This window comes from Theropithecus gelada, chromosome 16 (assembly GCF_003255815.1).
Source record: "Theropithecus gelada isolate Dixy chromosome 16, Tgel_1.0, whole genome shotgun sequence".
Taxonomy (NCBI): Eukaryota; Metazoa; Chordata; class Mammalia; order Primates; family Cercopithecidae; genus Theropithecus; species Theropithecus gelada.
The window spans coordinates 33276941-33292574 of record NC_037684.1 but is presented as its reverse complement, the minus strand read 5'-3'; the positions used below and the strand labels follow the sequence as shown (position 1 = coordinate 33292574).

At 55.7% G+C, this 15634-nt stretch overlaps 1 protein-coding gene across 1 annotated transcript; it reads left to right on the top strand.

Annotated features, from left to right (window-relative positions):
• The first annotated feature begins 6212 nt into the window (after positions 1-6212).
• Positions 6213-14708, top strand: C1QL1 (complement C1q like 1). The gene is made up of 2 exons (XM_025362232.1): positions 6213-7058; positions 14037-14708. Exons 1-2 carry the CDS (start codon positions 6462-6464, stop codon positions 14214-14216), a joined length of 777 nt encoding a protein of 258 aa, XP_025218017.1. The 5' UTR covers positions 6213-6461; the 3' UTR covers positions 14217-14708.
• The last annotated feature ends 926 nt before the right edge of the window (positions 14709-15634 follow it).

Here is a 15634-nt window from a genome sequence, read left to right as displayed (position 1 = left end):
TTGGATTATAGGTGCCCACCACCACACAGAGCCATTTTTTTTTATTTTTAGTGAGACGGAGTTTCACCATGTTGGCCAGGCTAGTCTCAAACTCCTGAACTCAGGTGATCCACCCATCTCGGCCTCCCAAAGTGCTGGTGATTACAGGCATGAACCACAGTGCCCGGCCCCTCCAGTAATCTCTAATTACCCTTAGGACAAATTATAAACTCCTTGTCATAGCCCACGAGGCTCTGCAAGCATGGTCCTTAGCACATGCTGTTCCCTCTACCTGTAGTTTTTTCTTTCCCTCCCTCCTCCACTTCCAGTGGCCATATTCTTCACCTTGATGACTCCTTTCAGGGCTTACCTTAAATATCATCTCCTCCAGAAAGTTTCCCATTATTTCCTGCCCCCAGATGAATTTAAGAGACATTGCCGAGTGTTCCCAAAGTACTCCACACATTCTAAATGAGCTTGTCAGGCTAGATAGCAATTGCTTGTTTAATTGTCCAGGTTTCAGCAATACACTGTAAACTACATGAGGTCAGGGGACTTTTCTCTTTTTTTCCCCAACCTTACCAGCCAAACAGAAGTCTTTTTTGCTCATCTTTGTGTCCCGTGATAACAAGAGATGTGGTGTGCAGTCAGCTAATATGGTTTATAGAATGGATGGAGGATGAATGAATGGATGGATAAACAGAAAAAAATTACACCTCCTCTGTAAAGTCTTCTTGGACTCCTCTGGGCAGGGCATTATTATTATTATTATTATTATCATTATTATTATTATTATTGACAAGTCTCGCTCTATCACCCAGACTGAAATGCAGTGGCATGATCTCAGCTCACTGCAACCTCCAACTCCTGGGTTCAAGCGATTCTCCTGCCTCAGCCTCCCAAGTAGCTGGGACTACAGGTGCATGCCACCACACCCGGCTAATTTTTGTATTTTTAGCAGAGACGGGGTTTCACCATGTTGGCCAGGCTGGTCTCGAACTCCTGGGCTCAAGTGATCCACCCTCCTCGGCCTCCCAAAGTGCTGGGAGTATAAATGTGAGCCACCATGCCCAGCAGGGGATTATTTTTAGTTTTTATTTTTGAGACAGGGTCTCGCTCTGTTGCCCAGGCTGAAGTGCAGTGATACAAACATGGCTCACTGCAGTCTCAAACTCCTGAGCTCAAGCAATCCTCCCACCTCAGCCTCCCAACTCAGAGGGACTATAGGCCCGACAAATTTTTTGGTTTTTGTAGAGATGGGGGTCTCCCTATGTTGCCCAGGCTGGTCTCAAACTCCTGGACTCAAGTCATCCTCCTGCCTTTTGGCCTCCCAAAGTGCTAGGATTGTAGGAGTGAGCCACTGTGTCCAGCCTGGGCAGGACATTCTTCATCTATGCATCATTTGGACTTCGTAACACCTCCTACAAATCTCTACCCAAGCCTTAGATTCCTCAGCCATAAAATGGGGAAAATGATAGAGTGTACCTCATGAGGTTAATACTAGCACATGATATAAGCCATGTAATAGTTTTAAATCCATGATAATAGGTTAAGTGTAAATGAGATAATCCACAAAAGTGCTTAAGAACAGGATCTTGGCCGGGCCCGGTGGCTCATGCCTATAATTCCAGCACTTTGGGAGGCCGAGGTGGGTGGATCACGAGGTCAGGAGATCGAGACCATCCTGGCTAACACAGTGAAACCCCGTCTCTACTAAAAATACAAAAAAATTAGCCAGGCGTGGTGGCGGGCGCCTGTAGTCCCAGCTACTCAGGAGGCTGAGGCAGGAGAATGGCGTGAACCCAGGAGGCGGAGCTTGCAGTGAGCCGAGATTGCATCACTGCACTCCAGCCTGGGCAACAGAGGGAGACTCCATCTCAAAAAAAAAAAAAAAAAAGAACAAGATCTTGGACTTAGTAAGTGCTCAAAAACTGTTAGCCACAGTAATCATTTTGGCAATGTATCCGATCTTTCTGCACGGGTGTCCCCCACCAAACAGTGAACTCCTCAGGGGCACTGTCCAGCCTTCTAGTCCTACCCATCTAAGGACACAGCATCGCCGCCTAGCTAGGTGTTTTCACCCAGGCAGGGCCTAGCTAGCTGTTTTCAGTAAATGTAAACAACTCAATGCAGATCCAGCAGCTGATGATTCAGGGCACAGCACCCCGCTTCCTCACTCCCAAACCCAGACACACAGCAACACCAACAGCCTCTTACACATTCACACCCACTCACATTCATTCAAAGAACCCCAAAATACCACAGAACAGTCACCCAGTTCCTAAAGTCAGCACCAGCCATGCCAGGGTAAAAAGTCTTACCTATGCTCTTCCCTGTACCCTACACAATATAACTCAATGCCTGGAATGACGGGGGCTATTGGAGCGACCCCCTTACTGTAGGAGTTCCTACAGTAGGGTCATTCCAGATGGGGGCTGTAGGAGTGACCCCTCACACTCACAGAAGGGGAAGCAAAGCTAGACCTTCAGCCCCCCGCTGACAGCATCCCAGCTACAGAGAGAGCCGCCGCCCTCCTTACCTTAAAACCCTCCTTCCCTTTCTGCTTCTGAAAACCTGAGTCCTGGCCCGGGCTAGGCATGGTGGCTCACGCCTGTAATCCCAGCACTTTGGGAGGCCCAGGCAGGCGGATCACCTGAGGTCAGGAGTTTGAGACCAGCCTGGCCAACGTGGTGAAACCCTGTCTCTACTAAAAATACAAAAATTAGCTGGGCATGGTGGCACGTGCCTGTAATTCCAGCTACTTGGGAGGCTGAGGCAGAAAAATCGCTGGAACCTGGGAGGCGGAGGTTGCGGTGAGCCGAGATGGCGCCATTAGGCTTCAGCCTGGGCAAGAAGAGTGAAACTCAGTCTCAAAAAGAAAAAAAAAAAGGAAAAAAAGAAAACCGGAGTCCCTGTTCTTAGCAGGTGTTTGAAGAAGAGGCCTGGAAGCCGAAACTTCAGGGTTCTTCCCTCACTCATCCAGTTCCATCTCTGAACCTGGGAGCCTAGGTCCATTGTCCCCCTCTCCTAGTGCCAAGCACAGCAATTGGTAGGAAGCTGGCAGGACCAGGGAGACCTGAGGCCTGGGGGTCTCCTGAGAGGGCCTTCTTGGCCTTGAGGTGAAATAATTATATTAGCTACCATTTACGAGGTGCATAATAAGGGTCAGATACTGAGCCCAAGATTTTACATGCATAAAATCTCATTTAATCCTCACAACCCACCTTTTCCCAAAGGATGCCAGGCGCTGCCGGGTAGGCTATTTACCTAAAATTACTGGATAGGATGGGCACGCAAGCCTTTTCAGTTTTGTTGTTAATGAGACAGGGTCTTGCTCTGTTGCCCAGGCTGGAGTGCAATGGCGTGATCTCGGCTCATTGCAGCCTCGACCTCCCAGGCTCAATCGATCCTCCCGCCTCAGCCTCCTAAGTGGCTGGGACTACAGGTACGCGCCACCACGCCAGGATCTCTCTAAGTTGCCCAAGCTTGTTTGGAACTCCTGAGCTCAAGCGATCCTCAGGCCTCAGGCTCCCAAAGTGCTGGGATTACAGACGTAAGCCACAGCACCCAGCTGGCACGCAGGTCTTTAATATCAGAATCTTCAACAGTCCAGCTTCATAGAATGTTGGGGGGCAGCATGGCGGATGGGGGGGTTGTGACTGTCTTCAGGCGTTAGACTGGGAGATGCCCCTCAAGGCAGCACCTGCTCCCCAATCAGCCAAGCCCTCATCTCCCGGAAAGAGGGGCGCTGAGAGCAGGGGATGGGTGGAGGGTCGGGTAGGGGGTTAAGGAGTGCTTCTTTGGGGGCCTGGGCGGAGCCGGGGCGGGGCTTGGCGAGCCCAGGGAAGGCGCCGAGCCGGTGGCTCCGGCTCACAGGCCAAGATGGCTGTTAATTAAAGTGCTGGCACTAGCTCCTTTCTGCAAAGTTTGAAGCCGTTATTTTCCACTCCAGCGAAGCGGGGAGAATCCGGCTGGGCTGACGGAGACGCCACACCGCGTCAGGGGAGCAGGCGCTTTTTCGGAGCGGGAGGCGGGGCGCCGTGCGGCTGTGAGCGCGCCTCTTGGATGCCCCGGCCGGCGCGGGGGTGGGTGGGCGCTCCCGCCCACTCCTTGGCCCCCGGCAGCTAGCCGCGGTGTGCCCGGAGGACTCTGCGAGTGCTGTGGGTGGCGGGCGAGCCCCAGCGGCGTAGCAGAGGAGGGGCCCGCGTGCGAGCGTACTAGGGAGAAGGGGGTCCTTGCAAATCCCAGGCTGACGACCGCGCACGCGCCCCTCGGGTCACCAGCCCTGTCGCTCTTGGTGGGGCACACCGAGGAGACCGCCGTGAGGAACCGGGGGGCCTGATTGTTGACAGCCGAACGCTGAAGACTACTCTTCCCGAGCCCAGGGAGGTCTGGCTGCCCTGAGCCCCCTACCCCTGGGCTTTGGGCGGTAAAAAGTACCTAGAGACTCCATCGCGCTGAGGTTGGAAGAGCCCGGAGCCAGGCTACGAGTTTGAATCCCGGCTCTCCCACTTATTAGTTGTGTGACTTTGAGCAAATCTCTTAACTTCCCAGAGCCTCAGTTCTCCATCTGTAAAATTAAAATAATGTTGGACTTTACTTCTTTGGATTGATGTGAAGATCAAGCGTGATCATGTATGTAAAACATTCAACACAGGGTCTAGCACAGAGTAAACCCTGAATGAATGCTACTTATTGAAGTTTTTTAGCTCCCTCCTTGGTGGCGGTGGGGTCACTCTAACCCCCTCAGCCATCAGTGCTTGGAGGGTCCTCTCTCACAGCCCCCTCGTTGGATGTCCCCGTGTCCTTCTCCTCTCAGCCCTGGATGAGGTGAGCGACCTCAACCTTGGGTAGGGAAGGCCAGGGAATCATTTTGCCATGGTGAAGGGTCAATAGGGAGAGTGTGAGCCGGGAGGGGCCTCTTGGGAGAGGAGAGGCTGGGGTGTCATTCTTTAGCGGCCGCCAGTCGCCTCCGAATGGCAGAATCCTCCCCGGTGGGCCGGATAAAGGAGGGCGAAGGAGGAGCGGTGGAGCAGCCCGACCTGGGCCTCAGATAATGTGACAAATATTTTGATGGAAGCAGACACGTTTCGGTTTATGCAACCTAAACACTTTGCTGCACTTGAGGAAGAGGAGAGCCTCCCACAGCCTGATGGGGAGAAGAGTTAGGGGGCGGCGGAGGAGGCTGGGGGTGAGGGAGGAGGGGCTGAGGGGCTGGATGAGATCCACCCCTCCTCCTGGAGGCTGGAAAAGGGGGTCACCCCTCAGGGACGTATTTGCATCTGTCAGCATGCAGAAATAATGTGGGGGTGCCCGCCTTTTTAGGATCCCCTTTTCTCCCTGGTCCAGAGGCAGGGATAAAGGGATTGAGCAGAGGGAGATGGAAGAAAAGGGCCCAGGAAAAAGCAGCCTGGCCACAGTTCGGTGAGGAAGGGGCTGAGGTGAGGAGGGGGTTGAAGCTCTTGATCCCCCTCGGGGGAGGCGGGTACCCGAACAGTCAGAGCCAGAAAGGAGGAGGCGGCCGCCCTCAGGACTCGGGCTCCGCTGGGCCCCCGGACAGGCATTCATCCGATCCCCGGATCTCCCAGACGGGTGGTCTGTGAGGCCTGAGTGCCAAATAGTCCCCTCTGTAAGCTCTTCTTCGCGTCACAACCCCCTTTCTCATCCTACCTTCCCGCTCCCCCCTTCGTCCTCCCCTCAATCACTCTCTTTGTCCCCTGCAGACCCGGGCGCTATCCTCTTGCTTCCGCCCCTACGGGTCTTGGCCTGTCGCGACCCCCGTCCCTCTGTTTTCCGGGTGACCGACCCTCGAGGCCTCTCCTCTCCCGATCCCCTCGGCGCTCTCTAGCTCTCCCTGTGGCCCTCTCTCCCATTCGCTCTTTGGTCCCTACTCTCCCCTTTCCTTGGAGCTCCTCTCGAGTCTCTCGGACCCCGGCCCCCATCCCATTTCCGAGTCTCGGTCTCCGCGTACTCCGTCTCCCCTTTCCTCTCCCGGCTCCCGCCCGGGGTCTCCGCGGCCCGCCCCCTTCTGCCCCGCCCACCTCGAGGCGCCCGCGGCCCAATTAGGCGCCGGCCCCGCCCGCAGCCCCACCCCTCGTGAGCCCAGAGCCGCGCGGAGCGGGCGGGGCGGGGCCCGGCCGAGGGGGTGGTGGCCCCGGCGCCAGGAGGCGGGAGGAGCCAGCGGGGAGGCGGGAGGCGGGAGGCGGGAGGCTGCGGCCGCAGCGCTCAGTCCGGCAGCGCAGCAGGAGGGAGGCGCGAGGCAGGAGTCGGCGGCTGGGCTCCGCAGCGCAGCCAGCGCAGCGCGGCGCCCCGGGCCCGGCCCCATGCCCGCAGCCCCGCCGGACCGCCCTTGAGCGCGGGCGTCTAGCCCGCGCCCCCCGCCCGCCGGCACCATTGCCCCGACGGCGCGGCCGGGCGGCCCGGCGCTCCCCAGGCTCCGCGCGGGCCGAAAGACGCTGCTAGCGGCCGCCGCGGGCGTGGTGATGCTGCTGGTGCTGGTGGTGCTCATCCCTGTGCTGGTGAGCTCGGGCGGCCCGGACGGCCACTATGAGATGCTGGGTACCTGCCGCATGGTGTGCGACCCCTACCCCGCGCGGGGCCCCGGCGCCGGCGCGCGGCCCGACGGCGGCGACGCCCTGAGCGAGCAGAGCGGCGCGCCCCCGCCTTCCACGCTGGTGCAGGGCCCCCAGGGGAAGCCGGGCCGCACAGGCAAGCCCGGCCCTCCGGGGCCTCCCGGGGACCCAGGTCCTCCTGGCCCTGTGGGGCCTCCGGGGGAGAAGGGTGAGCCAGGCAAGCCGGGCCCTCCGGGTCTGCCGGGCGCGGGAGGCAGCGGCGCCATCAGCACGGCCACCTACACCACGGTGCCGCGCGTGGCCTTCTACGCCGGCCTCAAGAACCCCCACGAGGGTTACGAGGTGCTCAAGTTTGACGACGTGGTCACCAACCTAGGCAACAACTACGACGCGGCCAGCGGCAAGTTTACCTGCAACATTCCCGGCACCTACTTTTTCACCTACCATGTCCTCATGCGCGGCGGCGACGGCACCAGTATGTGGGCAGACCTCTGCAAGAATGGCCAGGTGGGCCAGGCGGGGGCATGGGGCTGGCCTGGGGGCAGGGCACCCAGGGAGCCCGGGGCAAATGGGCACCTGATCGGAGTTGGCGAGGGCACCAGGCGGACACAGGTGGAGACCCCACCCTACTGCCCCGCTTGGGCATCACGTGTGGGGATGGTCGGAGCCAGCGGACATCTCCGATCCTCAGTTCCTGGGCTCCCGCTCCAAGACAGACGCTGCTGGGCACCGTCTGGAACGCTGCTGGAAATGCGGGAAACGAACCCAACTAGTCAGAGCGCAGGGCTCACAGGTGCACAGACTTGCCCTGGGGGCTTGCCCCTTGGGAAGTGGATTAGGGCCGACACCAGCGGGCGATAAGGGAAGGGCAAGGATGAGCTCTGGCGCATGGAATAGGGAGAAGCAGCATCCGCGCCCGCGGGCGCCTAGGCGCGTGGCCATGGGCGCACGCGGAGAAAGGTGGCTGCAGGAAATGTTTGGGGCACAAAGGCAAAGGGAGCCCGGTGCTTAGAGCCCTGGCTGCAGTGCGTCCCCTGCTCTCGAGAAGGGACCATTGGGCGGATCTGACACCCTTTGCAAAATCCGGGAGTTGGGAGCTCTTTCCCACTGTAGCAGAGCTGCCCCAACAAGAAGGCAGTCTGGGGGGGAGGGGTAGTTTTTCCTCTTGAGGCGGGGGAGGAAATGGAAACTCCCCCTCCTCTTGGTCTCCCGCTCCAGCCCCTCCTGACTCTGGGGTATGTGGGATCTTCTCCATTCTCTGTCCCCACCTCAGACGCTGGAGCTGGAAAGCGCTGAGTATGTCGGGGACTCTGGTACCGGGACTCGCATGTGCCTGTAGCTCTCCTTGGAATGGCCGACCCCAGGACCAACCTCCACCCAGCCCCGCCCCGGGGTGACAATTTTAGCCAGCTATCTTGATACCATCTCCCTTCCCAGTGCTCCCACTCATGGTGGCCTGCGGCCTGGGGGTGTGGTCAGGCCGAGCATTCTCTTGGAAGAAGGGGACCGCTGGTCAGAACTAAAACTGAGCTAGTGGAAGTTGAGGAGGAATCTCCCACGATTGAGATGCAAGACCTTGTTGGAACCCTTCCCACGGCAGCACTGCCCTGAAGCTCTGCCAGCCTGCGGGTCTGCAAGTCTTGGGGGCAGGGACAGGAGCAAGCAGGGAAAGTGAGCAGATAGCCAGCCAGGTTCTTGTAAGTCAGCCCCTCTTCTCTTTCTTCTGCCTGGCTGCTGCCCCGCCACCCAACACCTTTTCTCTGGTTTCTGCCTCTCCCCTGCCTCTTTCTTCTATTTTTGTTTCTTATCCATCTCTCTCCTGTGTCTGCCTTTTCCGTCTCTCCCTGGGTTTCTGGCCTCTCCTCCCCGGGTCTAACCCCACTCTTCTCTATTCCTTGTATGTCTCTCTCTCCCACGTGTGTCTATCAGACATCCCTGTCTCTCTCCTCTTTGTCCTTGGTTCCTGACCAAATGGGAGGCCCCAGTATCCAGCAAAGGCTCATTCTGCAGACAGCCCCATGATTCCCCCTATTAATCACCAATAAGGGATGCAGCAATGTCACCTTCATCAATGGAATGTCTTCCTTTCCCAAAGAAGTTTGGGCTGACACAGAGCTGAGGTTTCAGAGGATTGACAGCTTGCCTGGATAGGGAGGCAGTCATCAGGCCACAGGTTGGCCCTAGACCCTGCACCACCTCAGGAAGTCCCCACAGGTCCCCAGAGATGCTGTGTGCTTAGAGTGGGGAACTTGTGTCAGTCACTGGGAGGTAAAACCATCTCAAAAGCTCCTTTTCCATCCATCAGGGGCAGAGTGTTGACAGAGTCTGATGAAGGGGTGCTCACTGGAGATGGGACCACAGGCTAATAGGAAAAAAGGAGGTGACTTTAACTAGGGGTTTCAAAGGCCTAGCACTTAATAGTTACTCAAACCAGCCCCCTCAAAAGAAAACCAGGAGAGGCTGGGCGCAGTGGCTCACGTCTCTAATCCCAGCACTTTGGGAAGCGAAAGCAGGTGGATCAGCTGAGGTCAGGGGTTTGAGATCAGCCTGGCCAACACGGCGAAACACCATCTCTATTAAAAATACAAAAATTAGCTGGGTGTGATGGTGCATGCCTGTAATCCCAGTTACTCAGGAGGCTGACGCAAGAGAATCACTTGAACCCAGGAGGTGGAGGTTGCAATGAGGTGAGATCTCACCACTGTACTCTAGCCTGGGCAACAGAGTGAGACTGTCTCAAAAAAAAAAAGAAAGAAAGAAAGAAAGAAAACCAGGAGAAATAGTGGGGCCTATAGCCCCCTCTCCCATGTCCTTTATGACTTCTTCCAAATTGCCCAAGAGACTCATTTGATCTCACTAGTCATCCCACTTGTTAGTTTTGAGCCCCTACTAGGAGCCAGGTTTGAGGCTTTGTAGGAGTTCAATCCACTTGCCCTCCAAGACCTCATGGCCTATGCAGGGGGAACATTCGTAACGTACAATCACACACCCCAACGAGTACTGTGTTAAAGGTGGGCTGGGAGCCCAATTGATGACTTTGGTCCCCAAATATGTTGGCTGGGAGGGAGTGCTTCAGTAGGGCCTACCCTGGTGCAGACCAACCTGATGCAGGGAAGAAGATGGTGAACCTTGGTCCCCAAGGAGAGGAGATACCACTAGGGAGAAAATAAAAGGTCAAGTGTAGGGGAAAGCCAGCTCAGAGGTGGACGAGGACATTTAAATAAGCAGAGAAAAAAAATGGCAGGACCGGGCAATGGATGCGAACAAAAGAGAGAAGCTTGTATCTCCCGTGACTTCAGAACCCGGGGCCATCCTGAGCACTGCACTTTTTCTTCCTGGCTTCCTGCCTGTAGAGAGGCTTCCAGAATTTCTTTAGGGAGGCAGAGCTGAATCTGGGCTCTGCCTCTTCTCTGGGCAAGTTCGGGATGGGGAGTGCCACCTTCATGCCTGGCACTGAGGCTCCCTCTGTCCTTATCTGAGGCCCACTGGCCCCTGTCCTTAGGGGTAGCCTTGCATCAACACCCCTGATGGCACCAAGTCCTGACCATTAGGATGCGAGGAGCCTGGGGAAAGGACTCTGGGTTGGCAGTGGGGCCCTGGGTGTGGTGAGTTGCCTGCAGCTGCCTCCAAGATCCACAGTTCAGGTGGGTTGGAGAGGACATAAAATTAATAAACTGGGCAGGGGGCTTTGTGAGGATGTGCCAGGGCCTGTGGTCAGGGTGCTGCTTATCCAGGGTAGCAGGCTGTGGGGAGGTGAGTATCACCAATGGGCAAGGGGTTTGACAACAGACTCTGACTGCAGCAAGAGGTGCTGGCATATATAAATTCAAGGTGGCGGTATAAAGACCTAAGAAGGCCGGCACGGTGGCTCACTCTTGTAATCCCAGCACTTTGGGAGGCCGAGGCGGGCGGATCACCAGAGGTCAGGAGTTCGAGACCAGCCTGTCCAACATGGTGAAACCCTGTCTCTACTAAATATACAAAAAAAAAAGAAAAAAAAAAAAAAAAGGCTGGGTGTGGTGGTGGATGCCTGTAATTCCAGCTACTTGGAAGGCTGAGGTAGGAGAATCACTTGAACCTGGGAAGCAGAAGTTGCAGTGAGCTGAGATTGCACCTCTGCATTCCATCCTAGGTGACAGACCGAGACTCTGTCTCAAAAAGGAAAAAGACCTAAGGAGATCAGCCTCTCCCCTGGTGGTGGCAGATGGTCCCCTGGCTATCCTCTCTGGCCCCTATACCTTTCTTTTTTTTTTTTTTTTTTTGAGACAGAGTCTTGCTCTGTCGCCCAGGCTGGAGTGCAGTGGCCGGATCTCAGCTCACTGCAAGCTCCGCCTCCCGGGTTTACGCCATTCTCCTGCCTCAGCCTCCCGAGTAGCTGGGACTACAGGCGTCCGCCACCTCGCCTGGCTAGTTTTTTGTATTTTTTAGTAGAGACGGGGTTTCACCGTGTTAGCCAGGCTGGTCTCGATCTCCTGACCTCGTGATCCGCCTGTCTCGGCCTCCCAAAGTGCTAGGATTACAGGCTTGAGCCACCGCGCCCAGCCTGGCCCCTATACCTTTCACAACACAGAGCACAATGCCTGGCACAGCAGGAATGCAGTAAATATGTGAAAATGCAAGCGTCCCCCATGGGCTACGCTGGCTCCCCTATGGGAGCCACATCTGCACATCCAAGACCCCAGCATTGATCTGAGGGCAGGAACATGTTTCCTGGATACCCTCTCACCCAGTTCCCTTGGTCAGACCATTGCCTCAGTTTCCCCTCCTGGCAGCCCTTGAGGAACTGATTCTGCAGCGCTCCCTCATAACAAGGCCCAAACCTGCTTTCTTGCTTCCTTGGCAACCTCGTTTACCCACACTTCCCCTTGGACCCCAGGAGGAGCTGCAGACCTCAACTGTCTCCAGTCAGGCAGAGAATTGGGACCCCTGGGTTCCAACCCTGGATGCCCCACCATCTAAGGATGGAAGGGCATAAATTCTCTCTGCCTCCATGGATAATTAGGATAATTACGGCAACAATCATGGTGATGAATAAATAATAAACATGGCCGGGCGCGGTGGCTCAAGCCTGTAATCCCAGCACTTTGGGAGGCCGAGACGGGCGGATCACAAGGTCAGGAGATCGAGACCATCCTGGCTAACACGGTGAAACCCCGTCTCTACTAAAAAATACAAAAAACTAGCCGGGCGCAGTGGCGGGCGCCTGTAGTCCCAGCTACTCNCAACCCTGGATGCCCCACCATCTAAGGATGGAAGGGCATAAATTCTCTCTGCCTCCATGGATAATTAGGATAATTACGGCAACAATCATGGTGATGAATTAATAATAAACATAAGCATAACAGTTCTGATACAGTCACATCACCAGGAGATTCCTGATGACAGATGACTCTGTTCCAATGGATTTGGCTATTAAGGAGCACACTGTTTTAATGAGTTAAGGCTAAATTAATCTGGGCAATAAAAATAATTGTTATTAGTAGTAATTTATTAGCAAAGATAATGAAATGCGTGTGTAATAATAAATACTACCAGGATTAGGGCTCAGGGAACAATACAGAAGTTGGCTGTTTGCTTTCAGCTCTTCCCTAATAACTCAAAGCCCCATCAAGATCTAAATGTTTTTTTCTTCATCATCAAAAGACTTTTACAGAGGTGGCAGTGGTGAGGCAAAGTCTTCTCATCCATTTTCTAGACACAGAAACTGAGCTCCTTGGCAGACAGCGTCTCCCCTCTCATTTATTCCCTCCCACCTTTAACTAGACCAGTTTTCCCAGCTAAGCGCACAAAGAGTTTCTTCTCTGGTTGGGAAGAAGAGGTTGAAGGAGAAGAAGGGGTTGGAGATGGGCTTTAAAGGGAGGCCCTCATGCAAATATGTCGGGTCCTTTTCATTGCAGCATCGCGGCTGAGTCAGCAGCTCTGGCACAGCTGACCTGCAGTGCTGCCTCCAGTCCAGGAGAGAGGATGGGCCCCTCCCCTAATTTGGCTTGGTTCTACCCAGACTTCAGCCCTGGAGGGTGGGATGGTGAGCTGCCTTCCGTGAAGGGACAGGATAGAGAGGGGCCGTGGAGAAACCTGAGACAACTCCACTCAGTGCAGCCTCCCCACACCACAAGCCACAGTCCTGGAGAGGGCGCTTCTCTTCCAGGTCTCTACCCAGGGTACACTGGAGAGGCCCCGATCCTGAAACTCAGGACTTATGTTTCCATCCCTGTTAGAGGAATGTCTGTAGATCATTTGTTCACCACCACACAATCTCTCTCTCTCTTTTTTTTTGAGACTGAGTCTCACTGTGTCGCCCAGGCTGGAGTGCAGTGGCGTGATCTTGGCTCACTGCAGCCTCCATCTTCCAGGTTTAAGTGATTCTGCCTCGGCCTCCCCAGGAACTAGGATTACAGGCATGCGCCACTACACCTAGCTAATTTTTGCATTTTTAGTAGAGATGGGAGTCTCACCGTGTTGGCCAGTCTGGTCTCGAATTCCTGACCTCAAATTTTCCACCAACCTGGGCCTTCCGAAGTGCTGGGATTACATGCGTGAGCCACCGTGCCCAGCCACACACAATCTCTTATGATTATAGTCAGAGCCTCCAAAAGTGACAGCAGGCTCCAAACCCAAATGCTGGTGCTCCCTTGACCCATTATCCTGCCTGTCCCTCCCCATCCCCCATCAAGGCAGGGACCAGCAAGGATGTCACTTCAGACCAAAAATCCCAGAGGGAAGTAGGGCCTGGATTCCCTTCTTCCCACCCAGTTCCTTTCTACCACCCTGAGGTGAGATAGGAGGAGCTACAAGTCCTCTTTGGGTGGGTATATAGTGACAGGTATATAGCTATAGCTCCATGGAGACTGGCACCCATACTCCTTCTAAGCCCTGGGAGGGGAAAGCATTACCAGGCCTTCTGTCTCACTGCTGCCGCAGGGGAGACTCTGGAATGCATTTCAGACCAAAGACCTGGCCCTGGTTCCAGGATGGTTGCTGACTGGCAGTCTGGCACTGATCCAGCTGCCTGACCTGTGGGGCCAAGGTGTGCCCTTGTGTCCATCCACTGACATACGATCCAGCGGGTGTGGCTGAAACGATGGCATCATTATGAAAGCAGAGAGGAAGGAATGATGAGAGAAGGAAAGGCCCTCCATCCCCTGGAGGTCCAGAGAATTCCTCTTTGCAAGGACCGGCTTCCAGGCTTCCTGGAGGTATTGAGGTTCTGGGCCAGCTGGATGGAAAGCCCTATAGGAGTGAAGGAGGAAGACTCTGCCTTGACTCCCAATTCAGGCCCAGGTCAGACCTGCACTAGAAATCCAGGGCTCGTCTCCGCCCCTCTCCTGAAACAAGTTCTGTACGATTGGGAGGGGGCTGGGTGGGATGAGGCGAGGCTGCAGGCCAGGTTTCAGGGTCTGCTGATCCTCCCCGGGACTGCCTCACCTCCCTCCCTTCTCATCCTCCCTCCTCTCTCGCCCTCCCTCCCGTGTCCCCTACCCGCAGGTGCGGGCCAGTGCTATTGCCCAGGACGCGGATCAGAACTATGACTACGCCAGCAACAGCGTGATCCTGCACCTGGACGCCGGCGACGAGGTCTTCATCAAGCTCGATGGAGGCAAAGCACACGGCGGCAACAGCAACAAATACAGCACGTTCTCTGGCTTCATCATCTACTCCGACTGAGCTCCCCGTGTCCCTCCACCCACGTCCCTCACCCCCGCGGGATCCCCTCCGGGCGGGGCAGACGATGACTCGCCCCTGCCCACCCGCTCGCCGCCCGGCCCTCCCCGGCTATGACGCCCCCGGCCCGTGCTCACCACCGCCTGGGCCACAGCTAGGCCCTCCCGCCGGCTCGCTGCAGAGCCGGGCCCAGCGCGCCCTGTCCCCGTGCCCGGGAGCCGAGGTTGACCGCCCCCGCCCGGCCCACGCTATATATTTGTACAATAGGACTGTTTACTGCCCACCTCCGCCTGCCAGCCCACCCCAGCCTGGGGAGAGGTCGCGGCGGCGGGGTTGCTTCCTGCGCTCTGAGATGAGCTGCCCTCGGCTCCCTCCGGGGTGGCGCGCCCAGGGAAAGGGGGAGTTGGGGACTGGATTGCTTCCCAGCACCCTCAGAGCCCCTGCCCGGCTGTGCCCCGTCTGACCAAAGCTATAATAAAAACATTGTCACCCCGCGGGGGTTTCAGTCTGTGCCCTGGGGAGGGTTGAGGGAGGGAACCGCGGACCGTGCCCTCCTCCAGATTAGGAAGGGGTCTGGTGGAAGTTTCTAGGGGAAACCAGGTGCCAGAACTTGAGCTGCTCCAGGAGGAAGTTGCCAAAGGGTCCAATGCCCCCTACAGCCCAAGCGGGCCTGGAAAGCTGGGATGGGAAGCAGCCCAGTTACTTCATCATCTTCCATGGTGGACAAATTCCTTTTTTTTTTTTTTTTTTTTTTTTTTTGAGACCGAGGAGTCTCCCTGTGTCCCCAGGCTGGAGTGCAGTGGCAAGAACTCGGCTCACTGCAACCTTCACCTCCCAGGTTCAAGTGATTCTCCTGCCTCAGCCTCCTGAGTAGCTAGGAATACAGGCGTGCACCACCATGCCCAGCTAATTTTTGTATTTTTAGTAGAGATGGGGTTTCACCATGTTGACCAGGCTGGTCTCAACCTCCTGACCTCGTGATCCACCTGCCTCAGCCTGCCAGAGTGCTAGGATTACAGGTGTGAGCCTCGCTGAAAGTGGCATCAGCATTCCACAGGCACAGGTGATCTTTAAACTGGGAGACCTAGGTCCAGCCCTGGGCCACCATGTATGATCCTGGGCAAGTCACTCCTCTCAATTCAATTTAGGATTAATGACAGCCATAGAAAGGAACATCCTTTGGACTAAAGGCTGGTTGACCTAGGTCTACGCACTTGACCTCTGTGCTTTGGTTTCCTCATCAATAAACATAGGTAAGGAGACCTACCTCACTTGATTGAGGATTAGTGAGGTATATTGTTAAGTGCTCAATAAACATAGCTTTTATTATTTATCTGTAACTGTTGCAAAATGCTTTCAAGTATGCCATCTCGGTGGCTCATGCGTGTAATCCCAGCACTTTGGGAAGCCGAGGTGGGAGG

Excerpts from the sequence above, each read along its gene's own strand:
- C1QL1 (XM_025362232.1), top strand. The coding sequence starts at position 6,462 with ATGCTGCTGGTGCTGGTGGTGCTCATCCCTGTGCTGGTGAGCTCGGGC. Across the intron at positions 7,059-14,036 it reads ACCTCTGCAAGAATGGCCAG|GTGCGGGCCAGTGCTATTGC; the intron begins GTGGGCCAGGCG and ends CCCTACCCGCAG.